Source organism: Anolis sagrei, chromosome 4 (genome assembly GCF_037176765.1).
Source record: "Anolis sagrei isolate rAnoSag1 chromosome 4, rAnoSag1.mat, whole genome shotgun sequence".
In the NCBI taxonomy this organism is placed as follows: domain Eukaryota; kingdom Metazoa; phylum Chordata; class Lepidosauria; order Squamata; family Dactyloidae; genus Anolis; species Anolis sagrei.
Window position 1 is genome coordinate 1,772,255 of NC_090024.1, and position 21,255 is coordinate 1,793,509.

The following is a 21,255-nucleotide window of genomic DNA, read 5'->3' on the forward strand; positions in this document are numbered from 1 at the left end:
ACATTATTAGAATAGCAATTTAATTGGTATGTAAACGCCACCATTTTACTCTTCTATTAGTGCTTCCTCCGTCTTCTCGCCATCCTCTTCGTCGTCACCGTCTTCATTGGTCGATTGCATGGTTGCCGTTGCTTCTCGAAGTTCTGGGGATTTGGATCTTTTCCTTTTAGGTTTTTTCCCTCTTTCTGCTGATTTGGGTGTTGTTTTTATCAGTTTTTCTTTTTCCAATCTTTTGTAGAATTCCTTAGCTTTCTCCTCTGACGTAAGCCAGTATTTATCTCCTTTATACGTAGTCATTATTCCTTCATTCTTCTCCCACCTAAATCTGATATTTAACCGCTTAAGTTCATCAGTCAGAAAGAAATATCTGAGCTGATATTCCATCTCGCTTTGTTCTAATCTCTCATGGAGATTTTCTAATTTAGTGTTTTTATTGTCTAGATATTCCACCTTTTTTCGTATTTTTGTCTGGGTTTTCTCTATTTTGATTTTCTCCTTTTTTAATGCATTTATTTCCTTACTCATTTTTCCTCATTCTTCCCTTAGGTCTTTTTTAATTTCCGCCATCTCTTCCCAATTTCTGTTGCTCTTCATGTCTAGTTGCTTTTGTTTCAAAGTCTTTTTGTAGTTCATCTTGCTTTTCTGACAATTTTTGTATTTCCTTTAAAATGTCTTTCCAACCCGTTGGTCCTGTTGCGGTCGTTGTTCCTACTGTTCCTACCGTTGCCGCCTCTTCCTGTCCAGACCCCCTTCTTGTTGTACCTTTGAGGTCCTTGACCTCCTTTTCCGCCTTGTGTTTTGGAGTTACCATTCTGTATCTGTGGTACTTCCTGGTTCCCAGTAGATAAGATTAAAAGTAGTGGACAATACATTTCCTAGCCTTAATTGGCTTAATTCATTTAATTTAATTTAGTAATTCATCTGAAGTGAAATATTTTAAGTTTTGTAAAATGACCTTTTATTTTTATTATACCTAGCAGGAGAGGAATGTAAGTTGCTTCAAATGACCACTTCGATATGTATAAATATAATATAAATATGTATAAATAGATATATATCTTAGTTGGTTCGTCAATTAATTTTTAATTTAATTCCTTAATTTATTGATTAGTTAAATTTATGTTAATGTTAATATTAATATTTTTTAATAATTTATTTATTTATTTTACTTCATATAATTGGCTCCAATTTAGTCCGTTTTTTAAACTTATTTCCTTTTAATTTGAATTTATTCAATTTAAGTTCATTCAGTTCCAATTTCTTCTCCTTCTTTGCCTCTGAATCTAATTCTTTTTTCCACTATTAGCTTGTTTATTTCCTTATTTTGTCATTGTAATCCTTAATTTTGGATTTCGTCTGCTTCTCTTCCGGGTCCGGCGCATGTCTCCTTCCCTTCCTGGTCCGTCGCTCGTCTACTTCCCTTCCTGGTCCGTCGCTCGTCTTCTTCTCCTCCTGGTTCGCCACCCGTCTTCTTCTCTTCCTGGTCCGTTGTCTCCTTTCTCCAATTTTTCCTCTCTTCCCTTTATTTTTAATTATTTTTTCATTTTATTTTTATTGAATTTAATTTTTGTTTTTGTTTTGAATCTGTTGTTCTTTACTTTAATAGCTCTATGTACTACTACGTCTTTTCAACGTCCGTTTCCGTTTCCGTTCACACTAGAGTCCACGTCTATTCCTTTACTATCTCTATAGTCTGAGTTCTAATTTCCTTATTCTGACTTCATTTCCGTACCCACTCTTTCCGGTCATCGTCTTCCCGTCTTCCGTCCTCTGACGTTATTTACAAGAAGGACCTCCCGTAGACACAACAAAAGGTCAGTACTCTTTCTTGTGATGCCTTTCTCTGCTGCCATTAAAGTCAACTCGTTTCTTAGTTGCTTGTCTTTAACATTGGTTAAGCCTGTTTTTAGCACGGATGGGACGGGGAAGGGACACTTTTTTTTTATTGTCACCAATGCCGTTTTAAAATTATATATGTATATATATTTTAAATCTCCAATCTCCGCTCCCTTCTCCCTTTTTCCTCCAGTTTACAAAGGTTTCAGGAGTTCAAAAGATTCCCGGATTCTTCTTTTATTCCCTTATAATTTCAGAATGTATCTTAGTTGTTGCTTTCTTTTGTTTCCATAGTTGTCTATTTATCCTCAGTTCTAAGCCACGCCTTTCCCCCTGTATAAATATCTCTAAAAATGGGGTGTGTCTTACAATCACAGGTGTATCTTATGTATTTTTGTTGATGATGATGATACTGAGATTAGGGTGCGCCTTACACGTGATGGCATCTTAGAGTGGATGAAATGCAGTGACATTCAATGAATTGTGGGAAACACGGTTGTTGGCCGGGGAAGGGTCCTTCCGCCACTCATTTGACCCCTTCTTCTCTTCTCTTTTTTCTTTCTCTTTCTCTGTCTCTCCAGCTCTGAGGTGGCGACGCAACCATGAGTGTGGCAGTCATGCCACATGAGAAGAGCTTCCTGGTGTCGGGAGACCCCTTTCCGGGGCAGCAGCCCCCTGCCCCGTCAGGATACGCCCAGCCCCCCTACCCACCACCAGCCCCCTATCCGCAGCCGGCCCCCTACTCGCAGCCAGGCCCCTACCCACAGCCCGCTGTCTACGGCCAGCCAGGATATCCACAGGGGCCCTACCCTCCGCAGGCGGGCTATCCTCAACAGGGACCCTACCCTCAACAGGGACCCTACCCTCAACAGGGGCCATACCCTCAACCTGGGCCCTATCCACAAGGGCCGTACCCGCAGGGGCCCTATCCACAGGGGCCCTACCCTCAGCAGCACCCCGGGGTCCAAGACTGTAAGTAGCCTAAATGACTTATGGGTGGGTGGGTTTTTGGGGGGGGGGGAGCCTAGGAAGATAGAAGGGAGTTCAGGGCAAGAGTGGCCCCATTCCCTTCGCTGGGTCTTACTGGTAAGGAGGGGACCACCCCCCTGGAACAGCGCAGTGGGGCACTCTGGGGTCCGGCTCAGTCTCCTCTCTTCTCTTGTTGCCTTCGCACCCCCAGATGGAGCGAGACACCCTGTCTATGTGGTACAGAAACCAGGAAACGCGGCTGCACGTATCGGTGAGCGCCCCCTCCCAGGCACACTCCATTGCCGCTTTGGGGCAGGCAGGGCCAGAGAGAGAGAGAGAGCACACCCTTATTCTTCCCTCCCTCCCTCCCCCTGCAGCCCCGATGCACAGTGACGGGCCGCCCTCCTACTATGACAACCAGGACTTCACCCCCACGGATTGGGACGACAAGAACATCCGCCAGGCCTTCATCCGCAAGGTAAGCAGTGCGGTGGATGGAGGCGGGGCGTTGTGTCACAAATACTTTATGACCCTTGAAAATGTTCTTGAATCTGTTATCAGTGGGACAGAGTACATCAGGCACCTTCAGAGAAAGGTGTAAACACACAAACTCCAGTACTGGGTTTTGTAATAGCCATATTAGTTACACAGAGAAAGGGGAAAAAATCACCTCTACTCCGCATTCACTCCACATCCATTCAACATTCATCCTCACCATCCCTCTCCATTAGGACGCAATGAAGGAATGGCTTCAAACTACAAGAGAGGAGATTCCATCTGAACATGAGGAAGAACTTCCTGACTGTGAGAGCCGTTCAGCAGTGGAACTCTCTGCCCCGGAGTGTAGTGGAGGCTCCTTCTTTGGAAGCTTTTAAGCAGAGGCTGGATGGCCATCTGTCAGGGGTGATTTAAATGCAATATTCCTGCTTCTTGGCAGAATGGGGTTGGACTGGATGGCCCATGAGGTCTCTTCCAACTCTTTGATTCTATGATTCTATGAGACAGAGTACATCAGGCACGTTCAGAGAAAGGTGTAGACACACAGACTCCTGTACTGGGTTTTGTAATAGCTATATTAGTTACACAGAGAAAGGGGAAAAATCACCTCTACTCCGCATTCACTCCACATCCATTCAACATTCATACTCACCATCCCTCTCCGTTAAGCTGATCAGGCTTGTTGGGAGGAAGGTGGCGGATGTTCAAAATGCTGCATTCCTCTTAGATCTGCCACACAGTCGAAAATGAAAAAAGTCTCCTTATGTAGTCAGTCGTGTCTTTCCTTGCTGCAGAGATACAAGCAATATATCCATTTCAAAGCAAAACCGGCTTGTGAGTGATCATTTAAGATTGCTATATAAATCCTGCAGTCTTACAAGATGTTTATGCATTACTCAGTTGTTTAAATAATCTCTGACATTCAGCTCAGAACTGCTGGAACCTCATCAATCCCAAAACAGGTAGGTTGTTTCTTAAGGTAACGTTGTGTTTGACTGTAGAAACAGGTGTTGTTTACAAACAACCATTCAGCAGTTGTTTTCTGGATTTCTCAGTAGCACTTCTCATGTTAATGAATTCTTCAGCTCCTTTGTACTTACTTTCCATAATGCAGTTTTCCAGGTTTCACTTTTTTAGGATGGTGCCTTCAGCTTTTCCAGACCTTAATAGGACTTAGTCAGACCCCAGTCATACAATTCAAAGGGACTCAGGGCAGTTTACACATACAAAAAAGAAAGCATTCAATCCCTCAGGTGAGTACAAACATATCATATGCACCGGGACTGTGGCGCAGCTGGCTGGGAGTCAGCTGCATTAAGATCACTACTGACCGAAATGTCATGCGTTCAAAGCCAGCTCGGGTCGGAGTGGGCTTCCAACCAATTTTATGTAGCTTGCTGTCAACCTTTGCAGCCCAAAAGACAGTTAGAATCATAGAATCCTAGAGTTGGAAGAGACCTCATGGGCCATCCAGTCCAACCCCCTGCCAAAAAGCAGGAATATTGCATTCAAAGCACCCCCGACAGATGGCCATCTAGCCTCTGTTTAAAAATCTCCTGCGAAGTCTATCCCACCTCTGACACCAAATTGCGAAGTCTGCATGCACCAGATGTACAATTGTGCTAATTGTGAAGGTGCTGCAATAGCAACAACAGACAGGGTACAGGGTTTTTAATTTTAAAGAACCCACCCGCTGTCACTAATTGTACTGTCTGCACTTAAATTCTGCCACCAATTATACAGATGTGGATGATTATGGATGTAATTAAGGTAACTGCCACCAACGTGAGGTATTGCCGATGAGAACTGGCTCCCCAGACGCAGATTAATGGAGTTGACACGGTCTTCAACAAAAGTTAATAAGTTTATTTTGTACAAAGCGTATGGTTGCAGACTGTTAAATAACTTGGAATAACTTATAGAACTTGGAATGTAACTTGGTTTGCAATACAGTTCACTCTTCACGATGACACAACTTGTGTTTGACTTTTACTGAGGTGAAGCACTTTAATAACAATGTTTCCTAATGTGAATAGCCTTCTAATTTGATCCTTCTTGATCAAATCCTAGATCTCTAGTTCTTTCCTAACTAGTGATCTAAACAAGCTTCCCTTAGTCCTCTCTGACTAATGAAACTATTTAGGTTTCCCTCTTCAGCCTTCCTAGACTGAAGAAACCTCTGGCTATTCACACACACTGCTTCTCCACTCTTCACTCCCCTCTCTCAACTGCTAACTCCGAACTCCTAACTCCCAACTCTAAACTGAACTCTTCTTTTCAAAGACGCAGATAACATTTTCTTGCTAGGCTCCGCCCACTTCTCACTCTCTTGCCTGGTCTCCTTGGCAACCGCACTGTGGATACAACCAGTTAGCTCTAGCTTTCAGCTACTGTTACCAACACGAATATATTCTAACAGTTAAACATATACATAGTTTCAATAACTTCTGCACACCTCCAAAGAAGGAGCCTCCACCACACTCTGGGGCAGAGAGTTCCAATGCTGAACGGCTCACACAGTCAGGAAGTTCTTCCTCATATTCAGATGGAATCTGACAGTTGCATCTGTCAAGTAGGAAATTTAGTTACCGCTTATGCAGGGAGGCAAATTTAATTAATTAATTAATTAATTTACTGTATTTGTATACCGCCCTTCTCAGCCTTCCTTTAACTAATTTATGAGGCCATAAAAATCTCCAGCAAGCATGCAAAGAATGAGGAAGTACTTCATCAGTGTCACAAATGGTCAGTCAAGGGACAGCTCCCCTGGTGGGCAGAATACCCTCAAGAAAAGCTGGAATGTTAAATTGCCCTGTGTGTCTGTCTATACATGTTGTGTGTCTATGGCATTGAACATCAGACTCCATTTTAGAGGACAGATACCATAAGATGCTCAGAGATGCTTTAGACTTTGGACTGTTTGATCATAAGAAAGCTGCCTTGTGTTATCTGTACTGAAACACTGAAACTTCCAAGGTAAAACTCCAAAACTTGAACATGAATCAAACAAGGCAGTTGGCACAGGAATCTATCCAAGGCAAGGCTTCCAGGGACCTGGGACAACATCTTGACTCAATTCCAACATTGCTTCGTCTGGCTACAGATTCTGTACTTGCCACTTTTATCCCCTCATCTACACTTTATCCCAAGTGGCCAGGAATGGATTTCTTTTCAGCGTTGACTCTGTAATCAATCTCTCTCGCAATCTGGTAGAGTGTCTGAGAACTTGGTTTGTTTGTCTGTGGTGACTGAAAGCATTTCTCCTATCTACCGGCTCATTAATTTCTGCAGCTGGCCTAGGTGCTGAGGTTTTCTCAGGCTCAAAGTGCAAGGGTTTTTCCCAGAGGGTTTAAAAGAGGCGGTGGTCTCTCTCTCCCCTGCTGAAGAAACCAGATTTAGATTCCTCGGTTCCCTCCAGTTACCGCCCAGTTTCGAACCTCTTGTTTCTGGGCAAGGGGATTGAGAGGGCAGCAACGGAGCAGTTGCAGCACTTCCTAGACAACACAGCCAGACTAGATCGCTTCCAGTCTGGCTTCCGTGCGGGGCACGGGACAGAGACTGTGCTGGTCTCCATCACGGATGGCCTTCGATGCCAGCTTAACCAGGGTAGGTCGGCGCTGCTTGTGTTCTTGGATCTCACAGCAGCGTTTGACACAGTCGACCACAACCTTTTGACCCACCGCCTTGCTGTTGCTGGAGTGAGTCAGGGGGAGAGCTTTAAACTGACTGTCCTCCTTTCTTCACAACCGTGGACAACGAGTGGAGAGGGGAGGCCTGGTCTCTGAGAGGTCCCCTCTACCTTGTGGGGTTCCTCCTCAGGGGGCCATTCTCTCCCCTCTGTTGTTTAACATCTATATGCGACCACTTGCTCAGCTGGTTCGAGGTTTTGGGATGGAGTGTTACCAGTACGCGGATGACACTCAGCTGGTGTTGAAGATGGAAGGCCGACCGGACTCTGTACCCGATTATTATTTCCATCAGTACCTCGAGGCCGTTACTGGATGGTTGCATGCCAGCAGGTTGAGGGTGAATCCAGCAAAGACGGAGATCCTATGGCTGGGTCGACCGGGCAGTGGGGACATCCAGCTGCCTACCCTGGATGGCGAGGCGCTACGCCCGTCATCGTTGGTCAAGAGTCTGGGAGTCCTTTTGGACCCTCTGCTGAGGATGGAGGACCAGGTCTCTCTCCGCCGTGAGCAGAACCGCTTTCTTTCACCTGCGGCAGGCTAGACGGCTGGCCCCCTCCCTGTCCAGGGACGACCTGGCTACGGTGATCCAGGCTACGGTCATCTCAAGACTGGACTACTGTAATGCCCTCTCCATTGGCCTTCCTCTACTGGTGATCTGGAAGCTCAAATTGGTGCAAAATGCAGCTGCTCGGCTTCTTGCGGGAGCTCCGATGAGATGCCACATCACACCAATCTTACTTCAGCTGCATTGGTTACCAATTGAGCATCGGATCACTTTCAAAGTGATGGTACTCACCTTGAAGGCCTTGCATGGTCTGGGGCCGATGTACCTGAGGGACCGCCTCACCCCCTCCCAACCCCAGAGATCCCTCCGCTCTGAGGACCAAGATCTATTGGAAGTCCCCAGTGTCAAGACCTTGTGTCTAACAGCAACCAGGCGCAGAGCCTTTACAGCAGTGGCACCATCGCTCTGGAATACTCTGCCACCTGAAGTCTGTGCCTTACGGGACTTACCAGCTTTCTGCAGGGCATGTAAGACATATCTGTTTCGACAGGCGTTTGATTTTTGATATTGTTGTTTTTAAATTGTTTTGTTTTTAAATTGTGTTTGATTTTAGCTTGTTCTTGTAAGCCGCTCCGAGCCCCAGGGGAGTGGCCGCATAGAAGTTCGAATTATAAATCAATCAATAAAACAAATAGCCAGTGTAGGAGGCTTGAAGAAGGCTGCTATTTTCAGCAAATACTGGAGGGTTGGGCTGGGAAACTCTGCGTCAGGTTGAAGGAATACCTGACAACGTGTAGGGTATACAAGTGTGACTATAAACGATTTGCAGTCGTGGTCCCCACCTGAGCACCCGTCCTTGTACCCCGCAGGTGTTCCTGGTCCTGACCGTCCAGCTCTCGGTCACCTTTGCCTTCGTGGCCATCTTCACCTTTGTGAAGGACATGAAGGACTTTGTGCGGAGGAACGTCTGGACGTACTACATCTCCTACGCCGTCTTCTTCACTTCCCTCATCGTGCTCAGCTGCTGCGGGGAGTTCCGGCGCAAGCACCCCTGGAACCTGGTGGCCCTGGTAGGGTAGAGGGCAGGGAGGGGTGGGTGACGAGGGGCTGCCCCACGACTACTAATGGGGCAACTAATGGGGTGCCCTGCCCACGCTCTCTCCTCTCCCCGCAGTCCATCCTGACGCTGAGCCTCTCCTACATGGTGGGCATGATCGCTACCTTCTATGACACATATGTCGTCATCATGGCCGTGGGCATCACCACCATTGTCTGCTTCACCGTCGTCATCTTCTCCCTGCAGGTGGGTCTCCCAAAGATCCTGGTGGGGGTGTTTGTGGACAATCCTCGGTGCTCCTTTGTTGACGGCCATGCCGGCTTTGCCTTCCCTTTCCGCAGACCAAGTACGACTTCACTTCCTGCCGGGGGGTGCTGCTCGTCTGCCTGATGGTCCTCTTCATCTTCGCCATCCTCTGCATCTTCATCCGGAACCGCATCCTGCAGATCGTCTACGCCTCGCTGGGGGCCCTCCTCTTCACCTGCGTGAGTTTCCAGCGGGGCTGGGGTGATGTGCGTGAGGGGGGGGGTATCCGTGCAGATCCCCTCTGGGTCTGCTGTGCTTCCTTTGGTGGAAATGGGTGGGCAAAGAACCCTGTACGGTTCCGGTCCAGTGTATCTGTCCAAACGTATCTCCCTCTACGTCCCACCTCGGAGTCTGAGATCATCTGAGGGGGCCCTGCTCTCGACCCCACCACTGTCACAAGTGAGGCTGGTGGGGACAAGGAGCAGGGCTTTCTCAGTGGTGGCCCCTCACCTGTGGAACTCACTCCCGGGGGAAATCAGGATATCATCATCCCTCCTCTCCTTCAGGAGGAGGGTGAAGACGTGGTTATGGGACCAGGCCTTTGGGCAATCTGGCAATTAAATAAGACAATCAGACGAGTAAGACCAATAGGATTGATGTAGTGGAATTGAAAATTAGAACTATTAGATAGTAGGCCTGGGTAACAACGCAAAAAATTGTTTCTAAAATCGATTTGTATTTGGGGTTTTTTTTTTGTTTCGATATTTAAAATAATTACAAAATTTTCCTTTTAAAAAGTTCGATATTTACGAAATCTCGTAAATGGTAAAAAATTAACGAATCGATTTCCGAAACAATTACGAATCGATTCGTTAATGGCGGACGCGACCGCGAAATACGCGAAAAACCTCCAAAAACTTCTGAAGCTTCCCTCTCCCTCTGTTCTTGACTGTTGGTGTGATATTATAATTTTTTTTCACTAATTAAACCATAAAACTGGCCCAGACATGCGGAAATAATAACGAAACGACCTCAGAACAATAACGAAACGAATACAATAACGAAATACGAAGCATTTACAAATGTGTTTAAAAATTCGGTTTTTTTAATGATTGCTCCAGAATGGTTTGTTATCGTTTTGTAATTGGAAAAATTAACGAATTATTAACGAATTACGAATTAACGAAACGAAACCGCCCAGGCCTATTAGATGGCGAACGCTGACCATGTAGGAGGAGGAATTGGGTTTGTATTGGATGTGTAAGCCGCCCTGAATCCCCTTCGGGGTGAGAAGGGCGGGGTAAAAGTAAACCAAATAAATAAATAAATAAAATAAATTCACTCTCCAAATACAATATGATCGTAACATATATGCAACATGCAAATTCTAGACATGTCCCATTATTCAATCTTATTCTGTTTTGGAAGCATAATGATGAGCACTCTTTGGATATTGACCATGGTCCATTCCTGTTGTTTCTCTTTGATACTCCCCCCCCCCTCTTTCCCTTCCCCTTAGTTTGTGCCCCCTTCATTCACCAGGACCAACCAAGTCATGTTATTTCACCATTCCAAAATATCATTGTTTCTCTTGCTGGCTTAGACCCTTTTCCCTCATTAAACACATACTCGATAAATTTTCCCCATATTTTCCAAAAGTCTGTTTGTTTACATCAGGGGTCCTCAAACTTTTTAAACGGGGGGCCAGATTACTGTCCCCCAGACCGTTGGAGGTCCGGACTATAGTTTTTTAAAAAAACGATGACCAAATTCCTATGCACACTGCACATGTCCTATTTTGCTACTGTTATGAATCGTAATGTAAATATGTAATGTAAAAATCATGTATTTTTATTGTTACAATCTGAACATAAAGCATGGTTTTAGCATTTCTGAAGATAAAATAGTTCCAATTAAAATGAGGAAAGCATTCTATTTTCTGTCTTTTTGAAAGTGGTTTTTGGAATATGTAAGCATGAGTCCCCTTTTGGGGGGGGGGGGGGAGAAGGGCAGGGTATAAATATAGGAAATAAATCTATATAAATAAAAATGTAATGTTCGTTTGTGGGATTAATAGAACTCAAAAACCACTGGACACCTAACAACCCAATGTATGTCCTTCACTCAAAAAAAATTTGATTTTGTCATTTGGGAGTTGTGGTTGCTGGGATTTATAGTTTACCTATAATCAAAGAGCATTCTGAACCCCATCAACGATGGAATTGAACCAAACTTGACACAGAGTTCTCCCATGACCAACAGAAAATACTGGAAGGGTTTGATGGGCAGCTTCCTTTGGTTTTAGAGTTGTAGTTCACCTACATCCAGAGATCACACAGCGTGTGGTTGCAAGACGTAACTTTTCTTTGTTGCACTTGGAATAATACTTGTAACTTTAACAGTTCATTCTTTCAAGTAACACAGTATCTTTTTGACGTAGAGCACTTGTTTCAGACAAAGTTTCCATACAGGGATGTTTCCCTTAGTTGATCCTCCCTAGATCAAATACTAAGTAAACAATTCTTTGGCCTCTCCTAAGACTAAAAGAATACCAGCTATGTTTCATCATTCGATTGCACTAGCCTGAGAAACTTCCAATAGCCAAACCCAGCTTTTCAAAGTCTCACAGTTTTGCTTCACAAGTCACTCCGCCACCTTTCCTTTCCTTCTCTCCCAACTCCTAACTCCTCACTCCTCTGAACCTAACTCCTGACTGCTCACTCCTCTAAACCTAAACCCTAACTGATTTTTAGCTGCCGTTTTTTTCAAACTCTCCTCTCTAAGCTCCTCCCACTTCCCTCTCTCCTGCATCGGTCTCCATGGCAACGCACATGGAGGACTCCTCTGACTTAGGCTGCTCCAGCATTACTGCAGCCAATCTAAACACAAATACAGTTAAAATCATACAAATTATAATCAACTCCTGTACACATATGTTTGCCCATTCTTGATTATTCATTTCCCCCCCCAAGTCTGTTTCCCATACTTCCTTCAAATAATCTTGTTCCTGTTCATTCATTAATAACTTTATAGATATCACCTACTGTGCCTTTTAATGTTATATTCTCTTCTTTAGTCTCCCTTTGAGTTATCATCTTTTCTATTTTTGTGTATTCCCTACCCCCATTATACTTTTTCCATATATCACTTGACCATTTACCCAATTGTAGATACTTATACCAATCTAAGTCTCCTAATTCCTCTTTTATTCTTTCCATATTCCAGATCCCAGTCTTTTACTTTCATTAAACCTCTTCCATTAATTTCTACTTCAAGTTCTTTTTTAAAATTTTCTGGGAAGTTTTCTGTCATTAAAACTGGCATGCTAGGAGAAATACCTGGCATTAGGGTTTTTTTATATCTCCCCCAAATCTCTAAAATATTTTTAGAAAGGGATTGTTTAAATTGTTATACCATTTCTTTTTACCTTTTTCTCTATTACCCCTATAAAAATGTATTCTAATTTCAGTTCTAATTTTTTATCATCTTCTTCTAACCACTCCAAGCTCTTTTGTTTTGCTAAACTTTCTACTATATATCTAATTTGATTTGATTGATAATATAACTTAAGGTTTGGTAATCTAAGACCTCCCTCTGTGACTTATACCATAAACTTTTATTTATTCTAGCTTTTTTGTTCCCATTACAGTACAGATTTAACATGTTTTGCCAGATTTTTATTTCTTGATCTGAAATTTTTACAGGTAGCTGTTGCAAACCAGAGCAGGGAACGAGGCCCTAAGATAACTATCCACCACACTTGACTGTGAAAAACAATCCTTTTTTATTGAAGAAAAATGATTACAAAATAAAGGAAAAATGCAAGTCAAAAGCCACAGCAAAATCAGCAAACATGAATTTTAAATGGACAAAGCAAAACCCAAAGCCACACTGTAAAATACTGGAACCTGTTAGCAATCCACTAACCGTACTTGATATCCTAGAAATCTTTCAAGACCATAGCCAGGGAAACTGGGAGAACTGCCAAGGTCTTCATCAATCTGAAACGATGCCTGAACTGAGAAAGTCAGCCCGGCGGAAGGCAATTAAAGCCGAAGAATTGGTTCCGTGAACCGCCCCTCTGCTTTCAAGCCAATGTTTGTAATTCTTTAATTTGGGAAGACCTACGCAAGCTGAGTGATCTACTTCTGTCTTGCCAAATCTGGCCCCTTCTGTTGTCATTAAAGTTACCAGGTGCAGAAGGGAGGGAAAGGTCATGACTTCCCTCTGAAACATTCTCATGAACACTGGTACTTTCATTTTCCAAATCTACAGAAGTTCCTTCCTCACTAATTTCAGGAACATTGGCATTTTCCAAACCTACAGCAGTTTCTTCCTCACTCATTTCAGGAGCATTGGCATCAAAAGGTACATTTCCACTAGCATCAGTAAATATATTTTCATTAGCATCAGGAGAAACAAACAGAGAATCAGGTTCAAGTTCAAACTCAGGCTGAACCCCAACAATAGCATTCTGAATAGAAAATTTAGTTTGGGTAATATCTTCATTTTAATTAATGCTATCCTACCGAACCATGATAATTTGAGCTTATTGTATTCCAGCAATTTCTTATCAATTTCTTTTCTTAATTTGGTTAGATTATTTATTTCTACGTTTTTTAAATCTTTAGTTATATTTATTCCTAAATATTTAATTGTTTCTTTGATTTTAATTTTCCCCTCCTGTTTTATATTTTTTATCTCTTCTTCTTGATAATTAAATACCATCATTTCTGTTTTGTTTCAATTAATTTGTAACCCTGTCATTAATCCAAATTCTGTTAAATGAGCCTCGATTTTCTCCCATTGTTTTATTGGATGTTCCATTGATAAAAGGGTGTCATCTGCAAACACATTTATTTTATATTTCTGTTTTATTCCTATTCCTTTTATACTATTGTCGTCTCTAACTACATTAGCTAATAGTTCCATTACAATTGTGAATAAAATTGGGGAAAGGTGACATCCCTTTCCCGTGCCTCGTGTTATATCTATTTTCTCTGTTAAACCATCATTCACCATTATTTGGGCATAATTTTTTGAATATAATTTATCAATTAGGTTTCTAAATTTTTCTCCAAATCCAAATTTAGCTAATATTAATGTCATTGTCTGCCAGGATACACTATCAAATGCCTTATAAATATCCAGAGCTAATACTCCTGCCACTAAATTTCTTTTTTTAATACTATTAATTACGTTTAATACCCTACCCATTAAATTTGACATTTGCCTTCCTCCTATAAATCCACACTGATCTTCTTTGATTATATATAAATTTATTCATCCTTTTAGCCAGTATGGCAGTTAATATTTTTGCATCTTGGTTTATTAATGCGATAGGTCTGTACGATCCTGGGTCTGTAGGGTCTTTATTGGGTTTTAATATCAAAGTGATCAATGACTGTTCCCATGATGGCGGAATTTTTTCTCCTTTTATTATTTTATTATATAGATCTTTTAATTTAGGTATCAATAATGTTTTGAATTTTTTTGTAATATTCTGGTCCCAACCCATCCAGCCCTGGAGTCTTTCCAGGTTTTAAATTGTCTATAATTTCCTCAATCTCTTTCTCTGATATTGCTTGTTCCATAATTAATTTATCTGTTTCTTGGATCTTTATTTTACAATGTTTATCTATATACTCTTCAACTTTCTTCCTAGGGGCTTCATTTGCTGTATATAGCTCCTGATAGAATTCCTGAAAAATTAGTATTTTATCCTCCATTCTCATGCACTGTTTTCCATCTTTATCTTTAATCACAGTTATCCATTTCTTTTGTTTCCTAATTTGTGCTGCATTAGCTAATAACTTAAGAGTTTTTATTACTATACTCAAAATACTCTCTGTTTAAATAAATCAAATCTCTCTGTGTTGTTTCAATCCCTCTTTTTTCAAGTTCTTGCATCTTTGCTATTAATTTTGCATAACTCATTCGATTTTGTTCTGTCATATATCTTCTTGGTTAGACCACATCTGGAATATTGTGTCCAATTCTGGGCACCACAATTCAAGAGAGATATTGACAATCTGGAATGTGTCCAGAGGAGGGCGACTAAAATGATCAAGGGTCTGGAGAACAAGCCCTATGAGGAGTGGCTTAAGGAGCTGGGCATGTTTAGCCTGAAGAAGAGAAGGCTGAGAGGGGATATGATAGCCATGTATAAATATGTGAGAGGAAGCCACAGGGAGGAGGAGGGAGCAAGCTTGTTTTCTGCTTCCTTGGAGACTAGGACGCGGAACAATGGCTTCAAACTACAAGAGAGGAGATTCCATCTGAACATGAGGAAGAACTTCCTGACTGTGAGAGCCGTTCAGCAGTGGAACTCTCTGCCCCGGAGTGTGGTGGAGGCTCCTTCTTTGGAAGCTTTTAAGCAGAGGCTGGATGGCCATCTGTCAGGGGTGATTTGAATGCAATATTCCTGCTTCTTGGCAGGGGGTTGGACTGGATGGCCCATGAGGTCTCTTCCAACTCTTTGATTCTATGATTCTCTCTAATTCCTTGATTTCTGCCTCTAGTTTTTTTCTTCTGCCTCCTGTTGTTTTTTTAAACTATTATATTCTTTAATGAAGAGTCCTCTGGCCACTGCCTTCATTGTATCCCATACTATTGCAACAAAACATTGATTATTGTTGTTTATCTCCCAAATTTCCTCTAGTTCTTTTGCTATTTTTCCTGATTTTTTTTATCTTCTAGTACTCTATTATCAATTCTCCATCTTTTAGCTAGCCTATCATAGAATCATAGAATCAAAGAGTTGGAAGAGACCTCATGGGCCATCCAGTCCAACCCCATTCTGCCAAGAAGCAGGAATATTGCATTCAAATCACCCCTGACAGATGGCCATCCAGCCTCTGCTTCAAAGCTTCCAAAGAAGGAGCCTCCACCACACTCCGGGGCAGAGAGTTCCACTGCTGAACGGCTCTCACAGTCAGGAAGTTCTTCCTAATGTTCAGGTGGAATCTCCTCTCTTGTAGTTTGAAGCCATTGTTCCGCGTCCTAGTCTCCAAGGAAGCAGAAAACAAGCTTGCTCCCTCCTCCTCCTTGTGGCTTCCTCTCACATATTTATACATGGCTATCATATCTCCTCTCAGCCTTCTCTTCTTCAGGCTAAACATGCCCAGTTCCCTAAGCCGCTCCTCATAGGGCTTGTTCTCCAGACCCTTGATCATTTTAGTCGCCCTCCTCTGGACACATTCCAGCTTGTCAATATCTCTCTTGAATTGTGGTGCCCAGAATTGGACACAATATTCCAGGTAAAGTGGTCTAACCAAAGCGGCATAGAGCATGGGTAGCATGACTTCCTTAGATCTAGATACTATGCTCCTATAATTTTTTTAATTTGTATTATAATACTAATGGGTGCATGATCTGAAATGTTTATAATCTCTATTTCAGCATCTTGAGTTTTGGAAATTAAGTCTTTTGAAACAAAGAAATAATCTATTCTTGAATAATTTTTATGCACTGAGGAGTAGAAAGTAAATCTTTTTTCATTACCCTTTATCGTTCTCCAAACATCTATCAATCTCTCTCTAGTTATTACTTTATTAAGTTCTGTTATATTCCTTTCCCCCTTTTCTTCTTTTGTGGGGTGGGATTTATCCAGTTTTCTATCCATTTGTTGTTGTTGTTCATTCGTTCAGTCGTCTCCGACTCTTCGTGACCGCATGGACCAGCCCACGCCAGAGCTCCCTGTCGGCCGTTACCACCCCCAGCTCCCTCAAGGTCAGTCCAGTCACTTCAAGGATGCCATCCATCCATCTTGCCCTTGGTCGGCCCCTCTTCCTTTTGCCTTCCACTTTCCCCAGCATAATTGTCTTCTCTAGGCTTTCCTGTCTCCTCATGATGTGACCAAAGTACTTCAACTTTGTCTCTAGTCTCCTTCCCTCCAGTGAGCAGTCGGGCTTTATTTCCTGGAGAATGGACTGGTTGGATCTTCTTGCAGTCCAAGGCACTCTCAGGACTTTCCTCCAACACCACAGCTCAAAAGCATCGATCTTCCTTCGCTCAGCCTTCCCTAAGGTCCAGCTCTCACATCCGTAGGTTACATCCATAACTCCATTATATCCATAACTATCTATCCATAACTATCTATCCATAACTCCATTGAAATCTCTGTGACATTTTGAAGCCTGTATTAGAACTTGTGAAGCAACAAGCTGTAATAAGGAAACTGAGAAGAGGGAGATGGGCAGGAATGGTGTATAAAAGGAAGTGGTGGTGGGGGAAAGTCAGTAGTGTCTTTCTTTGCTGCAGAGGAACAAGCAATATATCCATTTCAAAGCAAAACCGGCTTGTGAGTGATCATTTAATATTGCTATATAAAACCTACAGTCTTACATTCTATGATTCTATGATTCTATCTGCACACTAGCACACCCCAAAAGGGAAGGCTTTTCCCACGAGCAGGGGTCACCTCCTGCTTCCTCTTCAGCCTCTTCCTCTGCTGGAGCTGCTGTGACGGGTTCTCATGCGCATCCCCAATCCGCCCCCTAGAATCATAGAATCATAGAATCATAGAATCAAAGAGTTGGAAGAGACCTCCTGGGCCATCATCCTGTCCAACCCCCTTCTGCCAAGAAGCAGGAATATTGCATTCAAAGCACCCCTGACAGATGGCCATCCAGCCTCTGCTTAAAAGCTTCCAAAGAAGGAGCCTCCACCACACTCCCTCCGGGGCAGAGAGTTCCACTGCTGAACGGCTCTCACAGTCAGGAAGTGCTTCCTCATGTTCAGATGGAATCTCCTCTTTTCTCTGACCCCCCTGACCTCCTTTTCTCTCTCCCTTGCAGTTCCTGGCGGTGGACACGCAGATGATCCTGGGCAACAAGCAGCTGGCCCTCAGCCCCGAGGAGTACATCTTTGCCGCCCTCAACCTCTACACAGACATTATCAACATCTTCCTCTACATCCTGGCCATCATCGGCCACGGCAATGAGTAGGGGGTCCGGAAGGGGGGGTCCTCTCTCTCTCCAAATGGCAGCAGCAGCAGCATCACCCTCGGACCCTCCCCTCGTTTCTTTGTGGTCATTGTGCTCCTTCCTTCCCCTTTTGACCCCTCAACCCAGGATTTATACTCCTCCTCCCTCCCCCACCCCCTTTGGTTTTGTCTATGCGTGAATGATGGGGACGAGCAAGATTTGGTGGGGGGGGGGGGCTGTATATAGGCTGTGCTCGTCTGTCTCTTCCCTCCCCTCCCCTTCTCTCTCTTTTGTATTTTGATCTGGAGGTGTCCAGTTTCGTTTTGAGGGACCTCCTTGTCCCAGGCATGCCACCCAATACCCCCCCCCCCCCATCGACCACACATCGTCACCAGCCCCTTTCCTCACTCCCGCCCCCCTCCCTAACAAGAGACCAAGCCTTTAGGAAGGGGGGGGGGCTCTGTTTATATGCTTTTCCAAATGAGTGGGGCCTCCCTCTAGGTTCTGGGAGGGGGCAGGATGGGCAGAATGGACCCTCAGTTGCTCTCTTTGCTGCAACCTTTTATACCGAGATGTGAAGATATTTCCTGACTCCTGATGTCATTTGGGGGGGCAGGGGGTGTAGGCCCTGCGCCATTCCTCCCCTCCCCCTTTACCCCCCTTGACCCCTGACCCCCGACCCTTGTGGCTGGCTTTAGGGGGGCCCTGCACTACTGCATGCTGAGCAGCCACGACCGTGCCCCCGGGCAACCTTTGCACTAAAGCTGTATAACTAGGATGTCCTAATAAAAAGTGAGAATGTACCAGATCCTTCTGCCTCTTGTCTCTTCGGGGGGGGGGGGGGGGAGGGATAGGAATGGGAGGCGCCAACTTCCATATTTCATCACATAATAGTCGCACTTTCCCAATTTTTCATCAAAAAGGGGGTGAGACTATTACATGATGAAAACATCTGCCTTTGATTCAGTTTGTTTTCATTAATTTTTTTCAGAAAACTTGCCTTACCTCCAAAAATGGAGGTGGAGGAGAGATTATCCATCCTCCAACAAACAACTTTGTTCCTGTTTGTTTGCATATTTGTTCTAAACCGTTTTGCCTCTTCCTTCCTCCAAAGGCAAGGCAGTTTACAAAATCTGAAATGGAGCTCTTTAAAGGGAGGAGGGAAGATCTGACGCCCAGAGACCCCCGTTTCATAATTTCTTCAGCGTGGTCACTGTGAAATCCACACCTCTGGTATTTCCTGCGTCCACGCAGCTGATTTGGATCCTTATTGAAAAGCTTTTGCCAAATCAGGGACTCCAGCCCCGCCCATCCACTCCAGTAATAAAGCCAGGCAGCGGGGCTTGAGGCCTTAGTTCCTTTTGTCCACGAAAGCAGCAACAACTCGGTGTTCTCTCCTAAAACAACTATTGGTTTGACTCAAGTCCTTCCAGTTTCTACCCAGAGACTGGCAGCCTGGATAGTCGCAGCTATCCGGCTAGCATATCAGATGGCAGGACTGGACTTACCTGTTCAGATCCATGCTCATTCCACTCAAGCAGTGGAAACCTCTGTGGCTTTTTTGCATGGTGTGTCACTGGATGACATTTGTCGGGCGGCCATTTGGTCAACACCACACATATTTGTCTCCCATTAGAAATTGGACTTGGCCACCAAAAAAACATGTGGCTTTTGGGAGAGCAATTCTTTTTTCTGCACTAGCATGACGCCCACCATCCATGGGACTGCTCGCTAGTCTACGACAGGTGTGGATTTTATAGTGACCACGCTGAAGAAAGTAAGGTTGCTTACCTGTAACCATGTTTCTTCGAGTGGTCAACTGTGAAATTCACACAGCCCGCCCATCCTCCCCGCACTCCGCCATGCCTTCTATCTCCGACTGTCTTTCGCGGTACGGAACTAAGGCCTCAAGCCCCGCTGCCTGGCTTTATTACTGGAGTGGATGGGCGGGGCTGGAGTCCCTGATTTGGCAAAAGCTTTTCAATAAGGATCCGACTCAGCTGCGTGGACGCAGGAAATACCACAGGTGTGAATTTCACAGTTGACCACTCGAAGAAACATGGTTACAGGTAAGCAACCTTACTTTTTAAACTGCCTTTAGAGAAAGAAGGAAGGGAAATGGAGTCGGTTCCAAATGGCTCTGCGACTATTATGTGAAGAACACAAAAATACTAAGTTTACCACCCCAAAAATGGGGGTGCGACTATTATGTGATGGTCAATGCTATGTAAGGAAGTACGTTATCCTGATACTACTTGGAAGGCAAGACCATCAGGTCCAACCAATACTTCACTCACCTTGCAGACCATTTAATGGCCACCAAATGATACAGAAGGTGGGAGAGCAACAAGGGAATTGGCTATTTTAGAGCTGATCCTAAGCAACGGGGATGGCCTAGTCAGTGGGGTGGATGTGGTGGGTCCCTAAGGTGTCCATGCCTGGACCTTGGAGCCTTTTCTCTCATGTACCTTTTGGAATTTGGATTGCTCCTGGATTAAGGCCCTTGCCTTGTGGACACGACCTCGTTGCTTGCCATTCCGGCATTTGGCTTTGACTCTGGACTGGACTCTTGGCCTCCCCTTGTTCCTTTGGGTTCTTTCTGCCGTGGAGTAATTGGCTTGACCTTGGGCTGTAATACTTGTCAGTGTTTTGAGGCCAACAAGGGTTGATAATCCTGTGTCAGTCCTAACACACTTGCCTGGGAACGAGCCCCGAACTAGCAAGGCTGACTCAATGTGGCCAATGTCAGTCAGTCTGCTCTGACCTACAAGAAGCACTGCCTGAACATCAAGCAAAAAGTGGGTGCTAGAAACAATATCATACGAAAGCTGACTGGCACAACCTGGGGATCACAACCAGATACAGTGAAGACATCTGCCCTTGCGCTGTGCTACTCTGCTGCTGAGTATGCATGCCCAGTGTGGAACACATCTCACCATGCTAAAACAGTGGATGTGGCTCTGAATGAGACATGCCGCATTATCACGGGGTGTCTGCGCCCTACACCACTGGAGAAATTACACTGCTTAGCCAGTATTGCACCACCTGACATCCGCCGGCAAGTATCAGCCAATAGTGAAAGGACCAAGGCAGAGACATCAGCAAGTGAGAGTCCAAAAGTGGCAGGCTCAAACCCAGCACCTCAACCAATGGCTGATACCCAATGAGAGACTCTCCCCTGGGCACACAGAAGACTGGGCGACTTGGAAGGCGCTGAACCACTTTATCACGGGGTGTCTGTGCCCTACACCACTGGAGAAATTACACTGTCTAGCCGGTATCGCATCACCTGACATCCGCCAGGAAGTGGCAGCCAATAGTGAAAGGACCAAAGCAGAGACATCTCCAGCTCATCCCCTGTTTGAGTATCAGCCAGCACGTCAATGACTTAAATCAAGACATAGTTTTCTAAGATCTACAGAGACACTCGCTGGAACACCTCAGCAAGCAAAAGTCCAAAAGTGGCAGGCTCAACCAATGGCTGATACCAAATGAGAGATTCCCCTGGGAACACAGAAGACTAGGCGA

The 21,255-nt window shown here is 44.2% G+C and overlaps 1 protein-coding gene across 1 annotated transcript; it reads left to right on the forward strand.

The window, feature by feature from the left end:
- The first annotated feature begins 2,423 nt into the window (after positions 1-2,423).
- On the forward strand, positions 2,424-18,535 carry LOC132775198 (protein lifeguard 1-like). Its single transcript, XM_067467200.1, has 7 exons — positions 2,424-2,808; positions 3,017-3,076; positions 3,183-3,283; positions 8,367-8,567; positions 8,672-8,800; positions 8,896-9,039; positions 17,599-18,535. Exons 1-7 carry the CDS (start codon positions 2,439-2,441, stop codon positions 17,746-17,748), a joined length of 1,155 nt encoding a protein of 384 aa, XP_067323301.1. The 5' UTR covers positions 2,424-2,438; the 3' UTR covers positions 17,749-18,535.
- The last annotated feature ends 2,720 nt before the right edge of the window (positions 18,536-21,255 follow it).

Coding starts and splice junctions, on each gene's coding strand:
- LOC132775198 (XM_067467200.1), top strand. CDS start 2,439: ATGAGTGTGGCAGTCATGCCACATGAGAAGAGCTTCCTGGTGTCGGGA. Junction 3,284..8,366: donor GCCAGGCCTTCATCCGCAAG/GTAAGCAGTGCG, acceptor TGTACCCCGCAG/GTGTTCCTGGTCCTGACCGT. Junction 8,801..8,895: donor TCGTCATCTTCTCCCTGCAG/GTGGGTCTCCCA, acceptor CCCTTTCCGCAG/ACCAAGTACGACTTCACTTC.